The 25,660-nt window shown below is 43.0% G+C and overlaps 1 protein-coding gene across 1 annotated transcript in view; it reads left to right on the forward strand.

The window, feature by feature from the left end:
- Nucleotides 1–25,660, forward strand: part of LOC144790640 (uncharacterized) — a 552,900-nt gene that overhangs the window by 209,894 nt on the left and 317,346 nt on the right. The window contains exons 8-9 of the mRNA XM_078665372.1: nt 1,202–1,390; nt 13,455–13,570. Of these exons, the coding sequence (XP_078521498.1) occupies nt 1,202–1,390; nt 13,455–13,570 (305 nt within the window). The remainder of the gene's footprint in view (nt 1–1,201; nt 1,391–13,454; nt 13,571–25,660) is intronic.

The following is a 25,660-nucleotide window of genomic DNA, read 5'->3' on the forward strand; positions in this document are numbered from 1 at the left end:
CCTACTACTATAATTTACTTTTGGCACTGCTTTTTTATATACCGTGGGACTCCCGCCTCGGCGACGGGGAATGATTCAGGCATGTGAATCTATGAAAGATACCAATACTGGATAACTGAAGTTACAGGTAAGTAACTTGTTTTCATATTTATGAAGCATGCATGGCCACCTTGTGTGGCCCTGAGTGACTTTCTAATTCTTGAGTAAAACAATGCAGCGTATATCACTGCATTACCTTATTCTGTTCCAGGGAGGCATTCCATGGGTGTCATGCAACTCCCATGGTTTTTGACGCATTTCCGGATTTACTAGAACTGGTAAACCTGGGAATGTGCCAAAAAGATACACCTCTCCAGGTGAGGCATAGCGAGGAGAAATAAAGATATTTACTTCTCCTTTCTTATGTGAGGAATTTGGTAGCACTTTGGGGCATATGTAGGAAGCTGTTTGCTATTCGCAAGCGTTTGCGAATCGCAAGCGGCATTTTGGTATGTATGGGCCACATAGCAAAATAAGGAATCGCAAAAATTGCAATTCCTTATTTTGCTCAAGCATTTAAGGAATCGCAATTTTGTGATTCTTAAATGCTATGTAGGGGTGCCTTTCAAATTACGATTTTGGCTTAAGGAATCGCAAAATACCGCCTACTCCAAGTAGACGGTATTTTGCGATTTCCTGTCAAAATGCATTTAGAAAAAAAACAAAGTGCCATGTGGCGCACAGACATGCCCTTAGGCCATGTATGTGCGCCACATGTACTTACAGGCGCATTCCAGGGGTGTAACAGGTGTCCTTTGGACACCCTGGCACCCTTGGAATTGCAATTCTCAAATTGTGATTTTCTCATAGAAAATCGCAATTTGAGAATGAATGGGACACTCATTCCTTAATTGCGATTCGCAATTTGCTAATCGCAATTAAGGAATTTCAGAGATTCACAATAAAATTGCGAATTATTACATACATACCATTTTGCAATTCTCAAATAGCGGTTCCTTAAAAATCACTATTTGAGAATCACAAAATGTAAATTACCTACATATGCCCCTTTGTGTTTTGCTCTGCATTTTGACATACAACTGTAGAACTACATCGGTTTATAAAATGGAGGAGGTGCATATGTCATATTAGTGAGCTGCTGGTTTCTTCACTGTTGCTTTTCTACCAATGTGGCTCACTTGCTCTTTACTATGTTTTCTAGGTGGGGAAGCAGGACACTCAGCTGCAGGGCAGTGTGGGTTATCGACCTGTCCTCTGGAATACTGCACAAACGGCGGGATGTGCCAACTTGTCCCTCCAGAGTGCACCCCAGCCTGTAAATGCACCAGTGAATCGCAAAGGTCACCATGTACAGTGGCAGGAAATACCTTTATCCCCCAACCATTTAAAGGTACATCTCACTCCTTGATTACTCCAATGCTCCATGATGTGTCATTGTGAATCTATGCGTTACCTGCGCATGATTGTTGGTCAGGCCTGCACTGGGTGGTGGATCTTCCCCATTTCAAGCATATTCTGAGATGCTCAAGTATAATCCAGCCGGTCCTCCCTTTTGCATCACATCGTACCCGCGATTTGTCAAAATGTATGTATAATAACTTCTCAGTGCAAACAAGAAGCTTGAACACTCTGGGGCCGATTCACAGAACTAACTTAAGACAAAATCCTAAACTTACTACTTTAGGTATTCACAGAAGTTAGGATTTTGTCTTAAGTTTGTCTTAAGACAGACTTAAGACAGACTTAAGACAAAATCCTAACTTAAATCCGTCTTAAGTCTGTCTTAAGACAAACTTAAGACAAATTCCTAACTTCTGTGAATACCAAAAGTAGTAAGTTTAGGATTTTGTCTTAAGTTAGTTCTGTGAATCGGGCACATATTTACACCCTTGAAAACACATTTCTGACAAAGTGAGAGAACACGTGTGGTGCAGAGGTTTAGTAACGACGGGCCATAGTATCAAGAAAGGGCGATACATTATCGCAGCTTTCATCGGCAGGAAACTGCCGCTAAAGCGGTGATAATGTGCTTGATAATATGTCCTTGTGAATTCCCATAGCAGCCTTGATAATATGGCTCGACGTGCCTATGTAAGCAGGGACTGCAGCCACATGTAACAACTTAAAGGGGAGATCAGAGGAAACCTCTGCCTAATCTACCATGTACACAGGAAGATCTGATCTACCCCTGCTCTAGGCTGCCCCATCACCACTGTCAGAAGGCACCTTCCAGTAGTGTATTACTGGACAATGAGCAGAGCTGGACCCAATAATTCACACCTGTAATGGGAGAAAACACAAATCACTTACAATAAGGGGACATATATCAGGATGGGGTGCTGTGAATATCTTAAAGCAAAGCGGATGATTAAGTTGATGTTGATGTGGGGAAGGGCAAACACTTGAGGCTACAAGCACAGTAAGGCAGCAAGATCCAGTGGGAGCTGAAAGTAAAGATGCCTGGTAATAAGAAACCAATTCGTTTTCAGATTGTTGAAAGGAGTTTAGGGAAAAGAAGCAATGGAACTTTGAGGGCCAGATTCATCAAGGGATTGTGTTGCCCTAGTGTCACGCTGGGTGTCGAAAGGGCAATGTAGTCCCTAAGTCGGATTTACCCTGCGTGGCCCTGCATTGCTTAGTAATTCTGGAATAACGCAAGGCACCGCAAGTTGCTGCCTTACGTTACTCTGCCCCAGGGAAGCGTTCTATTGGTGAGCTTGGGTGTTTCCACTCATCAACCCATGGATTTTGGCGCATTCCCAAATTTACCAACAGTGCTAGACCTGGCAATGCGTCACATTGCTGCACCTTTGCAGGGAAGGCGTATCGAGGAGAAATATATTTGGCCCAGATGTATGACCCTTACAATTTGCGAGTCGCAAATTGCGTCTTTTCACAGAATGTAATTTACAACAGTGTCTCAGATCCTGTTTGCAATTCCTAATGGGGTTGCAAATTGCCTGCCCCATTAATATTCATGAGGCAGTTGCAATTTGTAACCCTATTGCAAATGGCTAGCACTCCAAGGAATGGTGGCCTGCTGGGGTCAGCAGACCACCATGTCTGTGACTGCTTTTTAAATAATGCAGTTTAAAAAAAATGCTATATGGGATGCATTTAAAAAAGAAAAATGAAACGTTTCTGTTTCATTTTTTTAAGAGTAGTCATTGGTCCATGGGACCACTGCCTACTCTTAAAAAACTATTTTCGCATACATTCAGAAAAGAGAAGGGGTTTACTGGGGATCCCTTCCTGTTTGCGAGTGGCTTACCACCAACTTGAAGTAGGTGGTAAACGGTGAGTGTTTTGCAACCGAAATTGCCCCTTCCTAATAGCGAGTTTGCAGTCGCAAAACAATCAAATGTTGAAGTGTGACTTGATCTTGGGCAGGTACCCCCTTGTCACGCTCCTTCCTAATAACGAGTCGCAAACCCTATTTTGCCTGTCTGTAAATAGAGTTTTTACTTGGGCAGACCTATTTTGCGGTTGCAAACTGGACGATTTCCCGTTTGTGACCGCAAAAAACAGTTGTACATCTAGCACATATTTCTCCTCTTTGTTTCCTCTTTCTATGTGTGCTGCCCTCTGCAGCACACGTAAAAGACGATTAAACCTCCCTTCCTTCACTAAAAGAATCATGCCTACAACAAAAGCACCCTTGCACAATGGTGCAAGGGTGCTTGCATTGTCGCTAGGCAGCCGTTTTTGCGCCAGTGCAGGCAGGGAGCAGGAATATTCCGTATAATGTTAAATGCTGCACGTTCCTGCAGTCTACTTTTCACACTTGCAGCGCAGCAAGGTGTCTTGGTGCGTTGTGTTGTGTGAATATTTGAAAAATCTGTCCCTTAGCTTTTTTAAGGTGCAGCGTGCAATCCATTGAGGGTGTATATATTTTGCTGCATCTTTTGGTCACTCAAAATCTTGATCCAAGATTTCCGAAGTCTACTTTAGTGTTCCCGGTGTCACAGAAGGAGGGTGAACGCAGGGCTTAGTTCGTAAAAAAGTGCTAGGGCCCCTTTTTCATTACGCTACTTCAGCTTGCACCATCCACTGCCCCTGCCAGCATTGCCTAATGTCAGGATTAACACAACTACTAATCAGCACACTCCTACAAGTCTAACAACTGGACTGTTTAGGGCTACCTAAAGCCGTCATTATGGCCAGGATAACTGGAAATATTTGTTGTTCTTGTATATTTAATTGTTATACACTTGGCTGAAGTGCTAATCACAAACAATGACAAACAACGCCATCAAGTGGTGGACTATCCGAAGTGCTAGCAGTGAAAATTGAGGGCCGGTGCTGAGCACCAACAAGCACTGTCTCAAATTAAGTATTGGGTGAAAGGTTCATACAGTTATTTCATAGTGCAGTGCAATAAATTGTGCTTTCAATATTAAGTAAATGAGGATTTTAGAAGATAGTACAATTTTGTTCATCCCCAAAATCCTTGTCTTACTGCATTTCAAAATAAATAGCTCAGGTCACATGCAGCATTGATCCATAATACTGTATGGTTAAAGAGGAGAGCATTTTTTTCTTTCAGCTGGAACGAAGGGTAACCGATGACCACTCTTCCACTCTAGCTCTACTTCTCTCAAGAGTGGGTTTATGGTCACAGGGCCTGCTGTCTATGTGCACTGCAGCTTGCTTACCTTCCTCAAATGTCAACTGTGCAGCGATATGGACATCACAGTTACTTCTCTATTTCTTTGTCTGTGATTCTTTTTCATTTAGGTAAAGTGTTCTAGGCTGCTCTAAAATAAGGGAAAAGCCTTAACCTTCCCCCCACACTTCATTTGATTCGCCATACTATTCTTAAGAATTTTTCCTAGTTTGTTGCTAAATTTGAGCCTGTGGTTTCTGGTGCTCAACACTGGCACTAGTAATTGTCAACACCGGAACTTATGACAGTCTGCCACAAGGGGGCGCTATCCATCCAGTTAGAGATGAGCACAACAGTAGTTCATTAATTGAATGTCCTTTAAAATGACTAATACCTTCTGGCCACACCATTTTTATATCTTTTGGGGCATGGAATAGTCTGAAATTGTGAGTGTGATGGTCAGTAGTTGTTTATTGGTATGGCATTGGCAGCGCTAGAGGGGGCAATGGGTGGTGCACACTGCAGTGGCCTCCTGACAAGGGGCTTTAAGATTAGCACAGACTATGAATGTATGGCCGGTAGAGATAGGCGAGCCACCAACAGCATGAGCCAGATGCCTATGTATGGATATGCTTGAGGCCATCTTGGGCCCTCGAGCCACAAATGAGTCGACTGGTAACGCTGGGTGAAGTACTACGCTACACTCGCGTAGTTTGCGAAGTTTGTGCTACTTCGCATTATGCAAATTGCACGAAACATAGTGCAAATTGCATGTAGCACAGTGCGGTCCTCAACATCAAGTTGGCTACCACGAGTGAGCAAAATGACATCCCGGCGAGACTTTTTCCTTGTTCGCGATCTGCAACATCAAGTTGGCGATCATGAGCGTGGAAAATAAACCTCCCGGCGAGATTCTCAACGCGCGGAGGTCAGGATTCTCATTGCGAATGGTCGCCTATGCTCCTAACCGCTTGCGATGAGAAACTACCAGTCCGCGTTGAGAAAGCTGCCGCTCAAGTAGAAATGTACTTGAGCGGCAGAAAACGACCGCTTCCACTGTGCAAGATGCGGTTTGCACTGATTGCGCAGTGCGGACAAGCATCCGGCACTGTGCAATCAGTGCGAACAGCATTTTGCACAGTGCACTACGCAGTTCGCGTAGCTACACGTAGCTTGCATAGTGCGAAGTGCACTTTGCGTAGCTACGCGTAGCGCTACTACGCGAACTACGCCCAACTTTCAAGTGGCTTGTGCCCAGCTTTCTTCTCTGACTATGCTGGTGATTTTGTTCAAACATCATAGTTCTGCACTTCGGTTCTGCCCCAGTGAAAGGGTGATAACTTGTGGATCTATGGATCCTCACTGATTTGCCAATTGGTGTAATTGCCTTCAATGCGATGCTGCTCATCTCCTGAAGCCATTCTGCAGGGAAGCAGTGATGCCCGCATAGAAACAGTGTGGCCTGCTGCCCATGAACTTTGTTGTACTTCTTGGTTACCTTGATTTAAGACTTGATAGGTGTATTTTTTTAATATACTATGCTGCCTCAGCTTCCCAAAAATAAAAACACAAAGCTCTATCCTTTGGTGAAAATAAGGTTAAAGAAGGCAATCTCCATCCAGTAGCTGAATTGTACAATGTGTTCCTTTGACACTTCCCCATTCATAATATTATTGTGCCTTTAATTCATGTAGTCATATTGATAATCTTTTAAGACAAAATGAATGTGTCCTTTTTGTAGAATCTTAGATGGGGCCCTTGATTGGGCTTAATGGGAGCACCCCTAAAGCTCCGGAGGCCTGTTTTGCATGTTTTTCATCTAAAAAAGAAAAGGAAATAAAACATTGCATTTTTTGATGTGCAACACCAAATTGCGACCCAGCAAATCACAGCTTGGGTTTGCAAATCAGTATTTGGATGGGGCGTGTTTAGAACTTCCCTTCCGAATACACATTTGCCATAGTGTGCATTAATTATTTGCGACCGAATTACGGTTGCAGAATATTAATTTTTTACAGACTACTGAAAGGTAGTGGTAGCCATTCGCAAATGGCAAGGTGTCCCCATACAACCCCTTCCCCTTCGAGAATGTTAGAAAAAAATTAAGTAAACTTAAAAGTTAAATTTTTTCCTTTTAAAACGCATCCCATTTTATGGACCGCGATTTAACGGAAAAAAGATTACCGTGTTTAAAATCAATCACAGACATAGTGGTCTGCTGACCCCAGCGAATAGCCAGCTTTGAGATGGATAGCATTGCTAACTCCAAACTGCGACCTGCCACATTAATATTGATGAGGTTGGTCAATTTACGACCCACTAGGAATCGCTATTTGAAAAATAGGAGTCATACATTAGGAATAGGGACTTGCAGAATATAACAACTAGGAAATCGTTATACCCAATGTCAGTACATCTGGCCTGTAGTCAGTAGAAAGTTGTTATCCAGGGCAAACTGGTTTGCAATTACTAACTGTCCACAGTGGACTATACTAAACATTAATAGTTCCATTTCTAAAATCTGCACACTAATCCAAACAAATAGGTAATCCCAATTTAATAATAATATATAATATCACCATATGAATTTGGAAATCACAATTCCTGATGTATGGCAGTTTTATTTTTAAAATTAAATTCTTAGCAGGTCACAAATCGACCTACCGTATGAATGTTAGTGAGGTCGGTCACAATTTGTGATCCACTAGGAATTACAGCTATCACAGGGATGGTGGCCTGCTGGGGTTGGCAGACCACAATGTCTGTGAATGCTTATTAATGAAGCAATCTTTCTTTTTTTTAATGCAGCCTGTATTCCATAAGGAAAAACAGGATTTGTTTCATAACATTTTTAAATTTTATTTTTTAAGAGTAGGTGGTGGTCCTTGGAAACATTGCCTGCTGTCATACGGACCTCTACCTGCTCTCAAAAAATAGTTTGTTTAATATTCTCCAAGGGAAGTAGTCCCACGAGGTCCCCTTCCCATTTGGGAATTGGTTAGCACCAATTTTGAATTGGTGGTAATGTATTACTGTTTGTGCGACCAGAATTTGGTTGCAAAACATTAATACATACCACTGCAAGTCGGTATTTGGAAGGGAAGTCCCAAACAGGCCTTTCAAAATACCAAATTTGAATTTGTTCGCAAACACAAATTGTGATTAGGTATCAAGTTACCAAATCACAATTTCCTTTTTGTACACTGAAAAAAAACCTTTTGGCTGTCACAAAAGGCATGTTTCACATAATCAGGCCATTTGTAACCTCAAAAAAGCTTTTTACATCTGGCCCTAAATCTACTAACCATTTGCAAATTGTGGATGACCACAAATCAACCATTTTTGACATGTAAACTAATACCAAGTGGGAGCAGTGTTAACCAAGTGCAGAACATAAAAGGATGATCATAAAGTTTTTGGTCCAAAGAGGCTGAACTCTATGTGATGGCCAGGATAAAGAGGCTGTGAGAAATACAGCAGAGAAGAATGTGCGAAAAAAGGATATTTTGGGTGAGAATCATATTATTTGACCATGCAGTAAAAGAAATCAGTGGTATGTATAATCTCAGTAGCCAGGTCACACTGGCCCTCGTTGATGAGCTAGATCCATGAACAGGCCCGAACACCCAAAGGAGTGTGACTACACCAACACATGTGCAGGTATTATGTTCACTACACCGTGTAGGCAATGGTGCTATCAGGGAACTGTAACACCAACAAGAGGAGTGTCACAATGTGTTCTGGCAAGATTTGTTCAGTTTCCTGGTTGCAATGGTGCCAATAATATCCAACCACATCTCCTTTTCAAATGTAGCCCCAGTTACAAGATACACCAGTGAATTTCTATAGGATACCACATTTTCCTCTTTTGCTTGGTAGAGAGATATGGCACATATCCTGATATGCGCTCCTCTACAACGGAACACCTCTACTGTAACCAGAATAAGTATAGCACTCCATCAATATACAGGCTGTGTGCAATGCTGCACATTTGAGCACAGAACTTCTGTAGAGATACCCTGGAGAAACCAATACACAAATGTGTTCCACTGCGGTGTACTTTACAACCGTCTTGTAGGGAGCCCCACTCCTGCATCACGGCTGATATGTGACCTCCTGTGAGCTGTTGGTTTGATGCAAAATTTAGGCCCTCAGATGTTTCAGAACAATTGTCTGCCTATGCTGGTGGCTGCCAGTTCTATTTCATGTTGCTTTCTGTGGTTTCTCACTTTGTGATATATGTTTGTGATTTTGGTGTAGGATTGACAGTTAGAAATATTTGCCAATTCTCAGGTTCACTGAGTGCACCCAATGAGACCTCTTTGTGTTCCCATCATTGTTCAGCATATTCATGGATGACAGCTGTGGAAGAGAGATTGTGTAAGAGTATTGTAGCTGCTTGTAGTACCTTGCATGTCACTTTAAGCTTGGGACACAAACTTTGCTAACAAGGATGTGTTTTGGCCTTCTGAACTTTTAAAACCCCATTCATAAATCATTAACATGGACTATACCTTCAATTTATTACATTCCCTATATTACAATATTCAGGTCACACAGAGCTTTGTAATGCATCACAAGTTCATGGGTACTGTACAGCAAAACGCACTTTCAACTATAAAACCCATTCTGTCACACTAATACTATGGTGTAATGGGGCAAATAGTTACACATGGGCCAAATTTAATTGATGCTGGATGAGATATGTAATTTTGGCGTTAAGCATGTTACATGATATTTCCAAAGTCATTTCATTTGAAGTGAAGCTTCCAAAGTGACGCCATTATGCTACTTGGCGTAATTTCATGCCTTTTTCAGTAACAATTTACAGTGAAAAATTTACCACAAATATATAAAAATGCACAACTCTTCAAAAATTGAAGCACTTATATTAAATATATAGATATGCAGTCCGCTCAGAAAGAGAAAAACGCATAGCCAAAATGACTTTAATGAGGGATGAACCACAAGAGCATGTATTCGAAGAATACAAAGCATAAGCTCTGAATCCATCACCCCCATAATAAATATACACACCACTAGAGTAGTGAGGACATACTACACTGATTACTCTAATGAGTAAAGAATAGAGCGTCCCCATATACCAGACTTACCATGGGCATACCATTGTGTACCCATGAGAGACGACAAAAGGTTAAAACCATGCATATTTTAGCACACAGAACTGCCTCAAGGAAGCTTGTGCCAGAAAATCTTCCATTCAAGAAGACTCGTCTCTTGACAATAACATCTTGAGCACAAAGCTCATCTTCAGAGGCTCAAAGGGAAACCACCCTCAGTCCTCTAAATAAATGCAAACCTAAATAGGGGAAAATGGTACAGATATTAAAACATCTGTCCGCGCAGGAGCATAAAGTCGTAAAACCAACAACACACATGTTGAATGCCCTAACATAGCTTACTCTTTCATAAAGAAATAGTCTGCATATCAAGCATAAAGAAAAGTTACACCATTAATAGAAAATGAAAAATTATGACTCTACAGACCTCTGTCTATCATGGAAACATCTTAACACTGCATCAGATTGACTCCCAAAAAGATGGGCACCATCAAATGGAATGTGAACCTAAGTCGACTGGACATCCTCCGAGAAATCTGAAGCTGCCAACCTAGCACAACGCCTTAATGCTCCTTCCGATGCCATTGCATGACCTACAGAGTCAGTAGTGTCCATACCACACCTTATGGTAAGCTAGGCTGCCTGCTGACCATCTCGAATCAAATCACCAATCTCCGAACCAAAGTTGTCCAGAAGAGATGACAACACATTCTGTAGCGAATTCCATTGAGCATGGGAAGAACGCTCTTGCACACATTACATGTTTGTGAATCTCAAGGCTGAGCCTGCAGAAGCAAAGATGTGTTTACCCCATACATCACAACTCATAGACTCCTTACCCACTGAAGTCTTAGGTATAAAATCTACATCCTGTGAAGAAGTCACAACCTTAGTCACCAAGTTACATGTGGAAGGATGTCTATGAAGAGAAACTGTGTCCCCAGGTACAGGCAGGTGTTTAAGTGTAATATCCCAGGCCACTGAGACCCCGCCCTTGGCCGTAGTACCGGATGAAATATCAAAAAGGGCCTTCCAAATGGAAGAACACGTTCTACCCCTGTATGTCCCAGAAAAGGGCCCTCAATCAAAGGGTCTGTGGACCTTTCCACTGTAGGAAGTGACACACTTAAAACTGTAGCTACTCTCCTTAGCATGTCTGCAAAGGAGCCTCCTTAGCAAGGCCAGGGGGAGAAAAGAACCCTGAAGCTGGTGAAGAATTCAGGCCAGCAGCCTCTCCCAGAGCATACCATCAGCTCTCCTCCCTCTGAGGCACATTAATATGGGGAATGGGCTGAAAGAACCCTGCATCAATCGTCACAGGCTTATGTTTCACAACCTCCTCCTGAGTAGGAATCAAAACCTACATATTCCCCTCAGTTTGAATAGTCGACTACACATCCAACATTCTACAACACCTACTTGGAGGAGGTAAAGCAACTTTGACCTATGCCGCCAGTCTCAGAGTTGACTGATTGAAGTGTGGCGTCATAGGCCGAGATCCCAAACAACTGTGGACCTGCGCCAGTCAAGGGCGAGCAACGCCGGCCCATCGACTCCAATGGCATTACAGAGAGAGATGGAGTTCCCAAAGATGAGGTGCAAGGAATTATAATATTCCCTCATATGAGCCTTTTGACATCCTTGGAGAACAATGTCCTCCAGACCGGCTTCGGCTCTTAGATCTGCCTCACAAACAGTCTTCCTGGGACGACAAAGACCCAGGCTGGGAAGCCTCTGAGGATCGTGACCCATGCACCACCATCAACTTCAAACACCGTTCCTTTAGCGTTTTTGGCTAAAGTTTCTGGTTGGAGCCACAATTGCCTGCATCATGGTGCTCCCCCAACCACCACATACAAATTGTAGTCGGGTCCGTCACCGACATATGTTGTCTACAAGACTCACAAGGTTTGAAACCTTTAGACATAGACAAAGACACACTGTTCCGCGAACCACAAGGTATTGAATCAGGTAAAAAAAACGGCCTGAGGAACTGATTCTCTTGATCCACGTTGCAGCGCGAAAAAGAGGAAACTGATGTCCGCATACTGACGGACTTCCCCCCAGCGCCTAGAGACCCTTACGGGTGATTGTGCGCTTTACAAATGTGGACTTTACTTTACTTTACTTATTTGACTCCACTGACGTCATGACCGCAGTCAGCGTCATCATGGAATTGTAAGATGCCATCCCCCGGTGCACAGAGGTTCTTCTGAAAAATGTCTAGATCCAGACTGGTGCCTTGGGAGAATTCAAAAGTTAAGGATTCTGCAGCTAGATGTCTCTATCAGATTAACAACACAATAAACAATACATGAGGAACAAAATAATAATGCCCAGGTAGTGATGAATCGACTGTTAAAACCACATTTTTTTATTAAATGCAATGTAAATAGAACTTTAGGGCTGCTAACCCCTGCAGGGCACACTGCACAGATATGAACACACACACAGGAAGATTTAGGTGACAAAGAAAATTCAATAATCACTTTTGATTTTACAACACTGCTGCACCAATATAACAATCACATTTGTTTACTAGTGTCTGAGGGCCTTATTATAAGTTTGGCAGTCCTGACAAACCAGTGGTGGTGGAATGGCTACCACCTCACCGGTGGTCCGACTCCGTATTATGACTTAGGTGGTCGGACTGCCATGAGACTGCTACTACCGCGCGGATCCCTGACTAGCCCACACTGCCGGGGCATTACTATTTTGTTCCTGGTGTATTGTTTACTTTATTGCTAGTTAGAGACCTCTGTTCTGTACAATGTAGTTTATCTATGTCACTCACTCAAGCGACTGCCTCAGGTGCAAGGAGGGATTCCAGGGCCTCCACAAGAGTTGTTGGTGGCAGTGTTCAAGATTACCCTCCAGCACCAGCTGCCTTCTAGTGGTAACCTTCTCCTAAGTCTCAGAATGCATCTCATTGAAGCTGCGCAAAGCTACACCCACAGCATTAATTCTTTATTGCTCCTTTGCCAGATCTGGTGATTGGTAGCCTCATATGTCGCTTGGTAGCCTCTGGCACATTTAGGGAACATTTGCCAAAGTTTGTTCTTGTTTGCAACAAACTTTTCAACTAGGATCTCCCGATCGGTCTAATAGAATTTTCCTTTTCTTGTCCTACCATCCTTTAAACTCTACCTCTCCACAGTGGCCATTTTCAAAGTTTTCTGGTCCTTTGTAGAAACAGAAATTTTCTGCATACCAATTCTGTCCTCATTCTCAATTTCCAAGTTGTGCCTTGCAGTTGTGTGTCAAATAATGATTCACAATATGGAAATACCAATTTGTAAATAGCACCCATTCATTAGTCGTATAATTAACAATTAAAACTTATGTTCCTCTTAATTTTCTAACCAGTATTTACAGATTGGTGCCATTTATAATTTAAAAAAAACATAAAAACCTTTTTTAGTACATCTGGTTCTAGGGCTCTTAACCCGTTAAGTGCTGCGCACATTCAGCGGACGTCGCGTGCACTACCTCGGTAGTGCTGCGCACGTCCGCTGAACGTTGCAGCCCCGCCCACAAAATAGAACCTTCCGCACCAGCGCGGAACGTTCAGCGCAGCGTAAGGGTTAATATAAACACAACCTTTGCATTTTTTAACTATGAGTTTCAAATGGAACAATGTCGACCTTCAGGCTTCTCAAAATGTTGTTTTCTAACAAATTATCCTCTGGGGCATGTTCTGATCAATAAGTGGAAGTGATGAAGAATAAATAATGTTTAATTAACATTTACAATGTTTCTGTCCACAGCAATCCCGACCAGGCAAGTGGATATCAAGCTTACCATGATAGGTGAAGCTTTATCAGATGCTGTTCACCGTGGCAAAAATTCGTATCTTGCCCTCCAAAACAGTATAAATGCCACGGTAAGTGTCTTTTCAGATGACCTATGAGCGCATGAGGACCAACATGCACATCCATGCACAATGTGCCCCCATGTGGAAGAATTTGTCTGTAGACTGCTGAAATGAATTTTCCTTCTGTTACCCAATATGAAACCATTGCCTCAATAAAGCTTGCTAATGGACATGTAAAATATTTCCCTGGGCTACTATATAAACAGTAAAGCTCGACTCTATGGTCTGTGATATTCCAAAATGCTGCTGAAGATTAATTTGAGCCCATGTATACTTTTTTTTTTTATTAACACACTTTATTGATGACTTAAAGGCGTGGGCGGAATTTGCGTAATCGCGTTACGCAAATCTCCGCAAAATGGTAAAAAATCTCCGCAAACACACAGAAATTCTGCGAACACACGGCATTGCTTGTTCGCGATGCTCTTTTACTGTTCGCAATCGCTGTTTGCGTGCTCAGGGGGAAATATCTCACCAACACGCATTCAAGAACTCGAACAAGCAAAAAATTTCGCGAAGCCGAGGTACGCAGAATTTTGGTCAATTTCGCGTTCTCCGTGGAATGTGAAATTACCCAAATTCCGCGAGTGGACCGGAATTTACCGCCAGGCCTAGAGTTAATGGACTTACACAACGTTGGGCCTGATTCATGAAGTAATTTCTGTAAAATGAATAAATACATTAAGAGGCACATTGCGAGTCGAGCAGAGAAGAATTTCCGCATGGAATTCTGATTCACTCAATCACAAGTAAGAAGGTGTTTCCCCACCAGACCAGATTTTACCGGCCAGAGAAAGCAGCAGAAAAATTGATTACGGCTTTGGCCTCAACACAAGCCAAGGGTCTGTGCCTCTTCTTGCCGGTGTATAAGTAAATGCCTCTTTTTGTATGGTCACCTCCCTTTTTTTTGTCTGATGCTGATGGGTAACCAGGCCCCAGTGCATGAACTCTGACCCCCAAAGCATGTGGAAATTGACTACAGTGCCGCTCGCAGAGGCTGTTCTTATCTTTGACAGTGACTCTGTGGATTTTTTTTTTCCTGCAACCCTCCTGACATTGAAGTCCTGGACCTTGGTGATTTGTGGTGGTGAGAGGCTAAACGGGACGGGACTGCGAGGACCAGCAGCCCCGTAACTCCGCTCAGCTGTGTGCCTCTTCCCGCCCCCCCTGCCTGTTTCTATTTAAATCGCTGTAGTACCCCGCTGCGCGGGCGTGCACCGGGAGAAGCCCGGGACAAGGGCGGGGCCGTCTGTGCCATCCGAGGCCGATAGAGGCCGGGCTGGGCCACCCCCCTTAACTCAGCCGGGACTACGGTGTAAGACTTTAAACAACTCAAGTGTGGCCGTAGGTTATGCCAATTTGATTGTTTTAGAAGTTATTTGTCAGCCAATACTATATAGTCTAGCTAGTCATCCGTTTATCTTTTCCTGTACTGAAAACAGAGTAAAATGACCTCAATACTGGCAAAGCGCAGGAAGCCCCTGGTGGGAGGGTCCGTTACAGGGACTTTAGACCAATTTATCACCAGGGCGGCTTCAGTTTTGGAAAAAGAGATTGCAATTACGGAACGTCGATTATCCCAAGAGCTACTATATAACAAGCGGTCCTCTTTGGGCCCAATTTTCTTAGCTACCACCCATCCAAGATCGCAAATAACACCTGGCAGCGATAAGTTTCCAACTACTGTGGGTGGTACATCGCCCTATATCTCTTCACGAGATGCTTCAAGAGCTACAAATAGGGACTCTACCCGAGATGATTTAAGTGTGGACCCAATTCTGGAAATTATATTGGAGGAGAGTGATTTCTGCCCTCCATTAAAAGAAGTAACTAAAAATAGTCTCCAATCTACCTCACATGCCCAGGGGTCTACCTCCAAAAGGAAACGTAGGGGGAAAAAACATAAGGTAGAGCACCCAAAACCCAAAAAAGATATGTATCCCCACCTAAGGAAAACATTTGCGCTCCTATGAAATTGTGGGTAGATCCTTTGGCACCACTGTCCACCGAGTCTCAAGCTCTACTTGTAAAAACCGAGCAAATCCTTAAATCGCTAATTATACCACTAGTCAAAATGATAAAGAGAATAGGGGATAAGTTGGGGTCATTAGAAGAAGAGATAAAGTCCAATACAATACTTATTAGCAAATTGGTTATAACTCCTCAAACTCAGGTTGAAAATCTAACTGTAAATCAGGAGAAGCAAACTATCACATCTGGTAAAGAGTATGGAAACGCCCGGAATTACACGGGAAAGAAATTAGGGCCCCCACCTAATACTGTGTCACAGCCGAATAATACTAACTGTGACCTGAAACAGACAGAGCAGGGTATGGCGGGAGAGGCAAACACACCCTCCAATGGTGAAAGGGAAAGTACCAATGGAGCAATAAATAGATCTGTACTGCGCATAGATTTGCCACCTGAGGCTGCACCCTATGTAGCGGTACTCTCGGGGGTCCCTGAACTACCTATAGGGAAAAAAGAGGGACACTTCGAGTTGAAGAAAAAAGTAGTCCATTGGCTATCTAAAAATAGGCCGCTCCCCACAAATATAAATGGGCAAATTCTCCATGTAAGGCGAGTCGGATGGTTAGGACATAAGAAGAAAAATGTATCAGGAGATCTGATTATCGTTAACTTCAGGGATAGACATGTAACCGGCTTCCTCCAAGGGTGGTGTGGCCAGAGAGGGGAGGGAGGTATAGTCACACAGGACTTGAGCGCTTTTTATCCTAGACCTCAACTTAAGCCCTGGGTAAGTGGCCACTCAGGAGCTCCTTATACAAACAGGGTCACTATGCCAATTGCTACAAATCAACCAGGAGACCATTATACAGCTAGACCAGTCGATAATTTCTGTAATGGTTTCAACATCCCAATATGGAATCAATTTGACCCTTTATCAGGCTTAGAATCAATTGACTGAGTCCCTAAAGAATTATCTACCTCCAGCTCTAGCCCTAGTGAAACGCAAATGATTTCAGAAACCTTATCGAATAGTAATCAGACGGCAGTGAGTGTGCCTAAGGAGGGGATGGTGGGTAACTTTTCGCAAGAGCAAGTTCCGTTAGAGAGAGGTGTAACAGCTAGATGCGGACATGGGGCTAATATACAGGAAGGTAATTCCTTTAATTCACCCATTGGGAAAGCTGCCCCTAACGTTGATAAAAGCGGTGCAACCAGTCATTTACATACTAGTTATTTACATACTGGGGCAGAATCAAGGGGGGAGACCCTGGCAAGAAGTGATCCAGTTAATTCTTTTACCCCTGTAGCTAATGGGGAGGTATGCCGTATAATGTTCTGGAACGTGGCAGGCCTGAGACCCAAAATAACGAACCCAATTTGGATAAACATCATAAATGAGTTTGATATTCTATGCTTTCAGGAGACATGGATAACAGTGCCACTTCATCTTTCCGGCTATAAAACCCTGTTTACATCGGCAGTGGATGTTGTACATGGTAGGGCTAAAGGGGGTTTGTCCACATTCACATCAAATCAATTACACTACCAGAAGATTCAACTATTCTCTACTAATAGTTACTATCAGTTAGTAAGGGTACATATAAACAAGTGGGAGTGCATTTTAATTATTAACTTTTATAATAATATCCCCTTAGTAGATATCGAAGTGACGCTCAAAAAACTGGGTAACGATATGACTAAAGAAATTGATACAAACTCTAAAGATGTATGGGTAATTTGGGGAGGTAATTTTAACTGTACAATCTGCAAGAAAGGTCGGCAAGGAGTTTGTGGGATCATGCTCGACCAAGATAAGCACCTGACACATTTCGAGCACTCTAAATGCGGAGATCTGTTAAACGACATTGTCTTTTCTGGGGATTTGGGGTATGCGAATGAAAATGGCCAAACAGAGTCTCCTTTTCTCCCAACATTCGTTGTCAGGGGTGCGTCCTCTACAATAGATTTTATTACAACTTCTGTTAGACATGGACACTTGATTAAAACCTGTCAGATTTTGAACAGTGCATTAAGTGATCACTACCCGTTGATCCTGGAGATTATAAATCCTTTCCGGGATCTGGGTGGTGAGCAATCAAGTAGGCAGAATGTTTCTGACGTAAGCATGACAAGACAAAATGGCTACTCCCTTAAATGGAATAGGGTGGTCCCAGATGAATTTATGGTCAATTTAATATCTAAATGTCTATCTAGCTTCTTGACCGTTTTGGATGAGAATTCGACTAGCCAGGATATTATCAACCAGTTTAACATTATTGCCTGTCAAATTAAGGACAACTTAAGGGTAGAATCAAAAATTCGTAAAGATAAGACCATAAGGTGGTTTGACTCTGCATGCACAAAGGCCCACACTGAGCTTAAGCATGCGTTACACGCTGTCCCCCGTGACCCTATGTTGGTTAAGGAGTTGCGGAGAACCTACTCCTGGGCAGTGAAAAAAAGAAAAATGGCAATTAAAAGGGAGGCCTGGAAGTCTTTATGTGAGGCATCACAGAGCAGGGATGTTTCAGCTTTTTGGAAAGCAGTGAATGCCCCATTCTTCGGCAAAAATACCAAAGCACGCATTGAAATTGCCATCTCCGAGGACTCGTGGGTAAATCATTATTGTAACCTGTATAGTTCCCTAGATGATGGCCAAAATCCCCGGATTCAACCGCTAGGGGAAATTAGAGTTGTGGATTTAAAACTAGCTGTTACCGTAGAAGAGGTAACAGATAGCCTCAAGGCAACCCGGGGAGGTAAAGCCCCGGGCCCAGACGGAATACCACCTGATCATTTTAAAAACAATATTGAGCTTTGGGGCCCTTTTTTAGTGCAACTATGTAACGCCACTTCTGAGACGGGTAGTATCCCCTCATGGTTCACATCTGCCATAGTGCCCATATTTAAAAAAGGAGACAGGCAGAATCCTATGTGTTACTGACCAATCTCTCTACTGGACTGCTCTGTAAAAATCCTAGGGAGAGTTATTTTAAGTAGACTGCAAAGATGGGCAGAAGATAATTTTATTATCAGCGACCTCCAGTATGGGTTCCAAAAAGGGCTAGGAACAGTCGACCAAGGCTTACATTTATTTATCCTGCAACAAAAATACATTAGGGCAAAGCAGGAGCATATTTATTTCGCCTTCGTCGACTTGACGTCAGCGTTCGACTGCGTCTCACATAGCAAATTATGGGCCGTTCTGGGAAACCTGGGGGTAGAGAAAAAATAATGTATTTTCTTAGAGAGCTATATTCTGGTGCCACTGCAGTAGTGCGATACGGTAAAAATGGGGAATGTACCAGATTGTTTGCCATAGGGCGTGGGGTACACCAGGGTTGTGTCATGGCACCCTTTTTATTCCTAGTGTACATAAATGGCCTAGAGGCAGCCTTGTTAAAATCATCTAGTGACATGCCTAGGGTAGCCAAAAGACCGATCCCTGCGTTACTGTACGCAGATGATGCGGTCATCATGGCTCGGACGCCAATGGCCCTACAATGTTTTATAACATCCTTTAATATCTTCATGTCAAATTTAGATCTGAATATTAATTGCAGTAAAACCTTCTCCATGAACTGTGGCCCTGGATCTAATAAGAAAAAGAAGGTTATGTATATCAATGTTAGTCCCTTAGACTTCACCTCCACTTTCTCTTATTTAGGCATTTTGTTTCACGAAGCCGGCACATGGACAAGTGCCATAAAAGCAAGGAAACTTCTGTTTTCCAAAGCAATTATGGCCTTAAAAAACTTTGCAAAAAAAATGGGGAAAAATCCAACTGTTGAACTTTTACGAATTTTTAATGCTACGTGTATTTCAATTGCTGTCTACGATGCTGGCATATGGAGTTATGATAATGTAAAACCAATTCAGGTTGTGGAAAATATGTTCCTGAGGTACATCTTGGCAGTACCCGAGAGTGTCTCAGGCTATATTTGCCACACCGAACTTGGTCAACCCTATATCGAAGACACAATTAGGGTCCAGCTAGTAATATTATGGCATAGGGTTTGGACCAATGATGAATGTATACTAAACCGCGCTATTTTAAAGGATGCACTAAGCCTGGATCATGTGAGTAGGATAAGATGGTTTTCTTATGTAAGAGATTTCCTTGTGAAAATAGGCCGTCAGAGTTACTTTGATTACCCTCTCTCAATGTGCAAGATTTCAAGGAAGTCATTGAAAGCAGAATGTATGAAATACCTGGAAGATATTAGAGTGACTAAGGAAATGAAGAAAAAGACTGTTATAGCTCACCAACTCATATTGGCCCAGGGTAAAATACAACCATACTTAACACTCTCCATGATTGATCATGAGCGGTTTATTTTAACACGTTTTAGGTTAAGCATTCTTTTTAGAGTTTTAAGTTTCCCCGTTATGAATTGCTGGTCCCGTGATTTAATCAAAGGCCCGTGTGATGATTTATCTGAGCAATCGAACATCCATATTCTATTATTCTGAAAGTTTTATTCGTTGCCCCGGAAAAGATTGATTGTCCCCATCTTAAAGGAGATGAAAGTTAATCGCTGTCGCCCAATATTTCTAATATTGCAGAAACTAGATGTTATGGTAACTGTGGCTTCTATTTCCGAATATTTTAAAAATGTTTTTAGACTACATAAATCAATTTGTACTTGAAATTTTTGCATCTTTTAACATCAGTTGTATGGATAATGTACCTGATCTTCTTTTGTTTAAGTACGGTGGACTGACTTTTTCTCTCTATTTTTACTTCGTTTTTTTTGTACATATAAATGTACTTTTATGGTTATTTGCTTTTAACCGAATAAAGTCAAATTGAATTGAATTGAATTGACTACAGTCCTGATTGGCATATTTAACTTACTGATAAGTTGCTAGTATATGTAGCTCAAGGTCTGTCATTTTAATATCGTTAGGGGACTGGACCACATGTAGTGCTACCACTAAATTGACTTTGCAAAAAAATGCCTCAACGAGTGACCCTGCAGACTGGGAGTTCAGTTTTAAAACTGCCAATTTGACCTGGCAAAATAAAACTTTGCCAGGTCTAAACCTTTCTTTTTAATCCTTATTTGTCACAGCTAAATGTCCATTAGGACACGTTCCACAGTATTTAAAAAGTAGGGCATGTATATTTTAGGTTTCACATGTTCTGGCAGTGAAAAATGTCCAAAGTCATTTTCACTGTGGCAAGGCAGACCTACTCAGAGGGAAGAAATGAGTTGCATTCAAACAACTTATAATACCTAATTTCAGGTTGGGAGTAGCTAAAATGAAAAATCTATCTTAATGGTCAAGTCGGGTTTTATATTACTGTTTTGAAAATGTCACTTTTAGAAAGTTGTCCTTCTCCTGCCTGAGTCAAATGTGGCTTACTGCCAGTTTTCAGTGTCAGGTGATTGTTAATGGATTTTCTATGGTGAGATGTGCATTGCTCCCAGACAGTGAACAAAGTGCTTGGGTATGGGGAGATGTTTTTTCTTACCTGAACAGGATGGCCTAGGAACTGTGCCCAGCCCCTTCCTGAGCTTCAAAGGATGCAGACCGTATCACGGGCAGATGTAGGCCTGCTTCCCTTTTGTCTTATTAGTGAACTTTGTTCCAAACACAGTGTGAAGAGAAGCTACCCTGGAACTGGTTTAGAATGACCACAAGACAGGGTTTGCCCATTATCATAGCCACATCTATGGGCACAGGGGCAAAAAATATTTGTTTTACGTTGAGAAGGACACTGTGGGATAGTTTACAGTCAAACAATCCGGGATTACTGCAAAAGTGGGTACGATCACCCCTGGGAATCTTTATCCCATTGGATAGGTAGTGACTAGGAGCTACCCCCACAAAAAGGCTGGCACTAGACATAAATATTGCACCCCCAGTACCTTCCTTACTGCTGGACCTTTGGAAGAAGGACTGCTCCTGCTGTTATGACCTGTGAGGTGGACCCTAAGGGTTGCACTTGTTCCCACGTGAACCCAGGACAAAAAGTGGACTCCAAGGGTCATTTGGCGAACCTCCTGTTAAGCTACAGGGACACAAAAGCTGCAAGAAACCACTTTCCTAAAAGAGCCCAGTTGATTCGTTTCAACAGGACCTGCCAAGGTCCCTGCTGGCAGCTTTTGTTGGAGTGAGTCCTTACCCTTCAGTGCAGTTCCTGAGGTCTTGAGAGCGTTGTCTGGTATTATAGTGTACCCTTTCTGCCTAAATTGCTAAATCGTTTTGCCAATTTTTATTCTGAAGAACCTGTGGTAGAATCAGACTGCCACCATGCTGTAGCTGTTGATATGGAATCACTGGTTACATTCAACTTGTATGCCCTGCTGAAATAATGTGATAGTCATGATAGTTTCCAATTTGAAATGCAGAGGGCTTCAACGAGAGTGATGATCTACGTCAAGACCTTCCTAGACAGGGACACTGGACTACTCCCTCTTGCAGTTTTGCCACCTTCGGCAATGATTGCACTGGGACCCCACTCTTCAGCAAACTCACCATCGTCAAACTCCAACTCGGATCCAGATTGCAGCTTTCCCCCGTAGATGGTGCTAGTCTACCTATTATGTGCCTATTATGTGTTCTAAAGGCCTCGATCACCCTTTGATTATACAGAAATATATGGCTTGCAACTTCTAGTGAGCTAAATGATGAATTGTAAAAAATTCTATTAATTGCCACTTTTTTAATTTCACTGATCTATTACTTTTTATTGTCCCTCATATTTATAAATTATCATTCCTCTTCACATATGCCTTGATTTTTCACATCCCATTATTCACTCGCAATTCTTTTTCCCTGAAAATGAATACTGGGTGACTATGTAGCATGTTGGTGCGACATTTGATAATATCTTTAAAACATTTTCATATCTGAGCTGTAATACATTGTTACTTTTGATTTCTAATCCACTTGTAAATGTAATTAAAATAGCAACTCTTTGACAAAATGTCCTTTTAAATTCAGGTAGATCCTAGCAACAGTATTTCCTTGATCCACATATTTGCTAAATGTAATGAAAACTGGACTATTTAGTTGGCAAACTCTGTTATTCCTCAGCCATGCTTCTTTTAAGAATGGCATTGAGGATCTACACATAGTGGGAGGGCGCGTCAATTCAATATTAAAAGTCTCCATCTACCCAGTTGGCCCACTAAAAATGTTTATATCTTCAAAGCATTAAGAAACCATATACAATACTGACCTCAAAGTAAAAAGGGACACTATGAGCCAACTGGCGCAGAACCCTAAAGCCATAAACAGCCTGATATGCAGTGGGAATTGAAGGAAAAACATTGATGATATCAAAACCCATAACCTTACTTGGGAACTGATAAACTCCCAGACCACGGCCAAAGTGTTCTTTTAATCTGTGAACAAAATCTAGCCAACCTCCAGTGGACACTGCCACACTCTTTAATTGTTGATCTTTGCAAAGCATAGACAACAAGGTTGTCCTCAAAGGTGACTGTTTCCGACAATCCTACCAGCATCTTCAGTTAGAAAGGTGTGCAAAGGCCAGTGTCCCCAGGATGGACAACCCTGCTCCATTTTGAGAAGGCCGAGCCCCAAATGGTCCTAAACTGACAGAATCCAAAACCAGTAAGCTTGTTTTGTAATATGTTTAAAGGGATTTACTGTGCACAGTCTGGTAATATCTGAAAGAAACAGGTTAGTATTAGATTCCTTACCTTAGAATATCCCCAGGCGTCAGACTGGATCTGGAAACCTTTGCGTAGCAGTACCCTTGCGAGTCGGTAGGCGTCGTCTGCAGCTCCGCGTCCGTCGTCGTTGGTGCCGTGATGACGTCGTCAGAGTACTTAGACGCCGCCTCCGCGCGCTGACGTCATTTCTTCTTTTTTCCGCGCCAGCAGCGCAGATCCGGAAAAAGTGGTATCTTAGTCATTTTTTTACTCATCTTTTTACGATTCCTTTTGATCGTTTTTCGAGTCTTTGACTCCGAATGGTGCCGGTAGGGATGCCAGGTTTTACACCCTGTGAGGACTGCGACCGACTGATGTCGGTCACGGACCCTCACCGCCGGTGCCTCCACTGTCTCGGCGTCGACCACGACGACAAGACCTGCCCCGACTGCCGGGCCCTGACTTCGAAAGCTAGGCGGGAGCAGTCCCTCAAGCTGCTCGAGCTCCGGCAGTAGGTCCCGCACCGCGAGAGGTCCTGGTCCGGACAGAGATCGAAGGACTGGTCGCGGGGTCGGAGCCACCATAGCTCCAGGAGTCGCCATCACTCCTCAGGTTCGAAGTCGTCAGGTAAGCACAAGAAGTCGAAGAGACGTCATCGCTCTTCCAACTCCCCCCGACACTTGCGCGACGTGGCCGGGGGTTCGGGTGACACCGCCCACGCGGCTCCGTCAGAGTCGCAGGCGTCACGACCTGCCCCATACTCTCCGGTCCCTGGGCAGCACGCAACGCCGGAGGAGATCGAGTGCTTCCTCATGGCCATGAGGTCGCTTTCTCCTCAGAAGGGCTTCACGGTGCCTCCGGGCCCAGCGGACCTGTCTGGGGGCCCTAGAGGGTCGGGTGCTTCGGCCCCGACGCCGGCGGGTGCTTCAGCCCCGACGCTGCCGGCGCCGTCGGGCCCGGCGCCGCAGGGCTCTGCTGGATCCGCTTCTGGATCCGGGTCGTCACCGGTTGACCTGACAACCTCACCGTTGCCGGTTCTTCAGGTGTCACCTCCGGCGCCGTCTTCGGGCGGCACCGTCCCCGACGCCCCCCTCGATCCGGTTCCGGCGCCGGAGCGGCACCGCTGGGCGCCACTCTCGACGCCGCTTGGGGAGTTTTACTTCAATGAACCGGCCCCATTATTTGACAACCCTGATTATCAGGAGATGAGTGATGAGGAGTGTTGGGAGGGGTCTGAGGACCCTCTGACTCGGGAGTGAATTAACTAGTCATGCACACTCTGCTGTTGTACACTTTCAAAATCATGTGGTTGCACTTGTCTTTGAAAGCACTGTTTATCATGCACTGTTGGGTCTGATTTATTTCCACCACTGGTGATCATTAATTCTAAAACACGGGTCTGCTTACCTTCTTGCACATTCCTTTCTGACTAGAAACCCTCTTCAGAAGAATTAATTAAAACAGCCTCTGTAATTGGCAACCTCACTAGATTTTCTGTAACATTTTTCACATGTAAATCATGCACGTTTAATTCTGTTGTCAAAGGAATATTTTCACACTGGGCATCAATTAACATTTCCTTCAGCCCTTTTTGCAAATGCTCGAATTGTGGAGGCATGTAAAACAACACATTAAAAATAACCCCACTATCTCTGTCTGAAATGTCATCCCACCTTTCAGGGTTATATTCTGAGATGTTACATTCATGTTGCAGCTGGGAACATTTTAAATGCATTTCTTTTTACTGAACACTGTAAAGGGATCCTGCCCTTTGTGCCTAACGTAAAAAAGCTATTCACAAGCCCTTTCTACAAAACACATTTAAACACACAGCAATACTCATTCAACCCAACATAATTAGCTCACTCATGAGCCAGAACACCATATGGGCTAACCCCATGCAAATAAATCAAATGATATCTGAGAGTCTGCTTTCAATTTAAAAAAAAAAACCAATATTTTCCCCTTTTAAATCAACGTTCATATCCTGCAACCAACTCTGCCAAATTGTAATGACCTACTTCTCCGTATGTTTTGGTGCTTCTGTCAGTCACCAGGCCATTACTTACCATATCCTTTCTCAGGATCCAGAAAGACACCACATTTCACAATACTTACCCAAGAAAGGAATAAACACTGACAACATATAAGACCATTGCCGAGGAGCTCGCAAATAACAAGTCACAACACCTCCCCATCCGAAAGGGTACACAACGCATGCTCCTCCTAGCAATGTATTGGATAGAATAATTAGAATTTAGACATCCCTGATGGGAGTCGATTTCCCTCCCGTATCAACAATTACCCAGTAGAGAGGAATCGCCCATCCCTCTGTAAGTACTTGGTAAAAAAGGGTCCCGACCTTCCATCACAAGGAATACAAACAAATGATATGCTCTAGCGTTTTTTTATTACATGATAATAGGATGACAAAAGAAAGAAATAACTAAACATCAAAGTAAACATTAGCAGCAATCATCAACACATACATATACAT

Source organism: Lissotriton helveticus, chromosome 11 (genome assembly GCF_964261635.1).
Source record: "Lissotriton helveticus chromosome 11, aLisHel1.1, whole genome shotgun sequence".
In the NCBI taxonomy this organism is placed as follows: domain Eukaryota; kingdom Metazoa; phylum Chordata; class Amphibia; order Caudata; family Salamandridae; genus Lissotriton; species Lissotriton helveticus.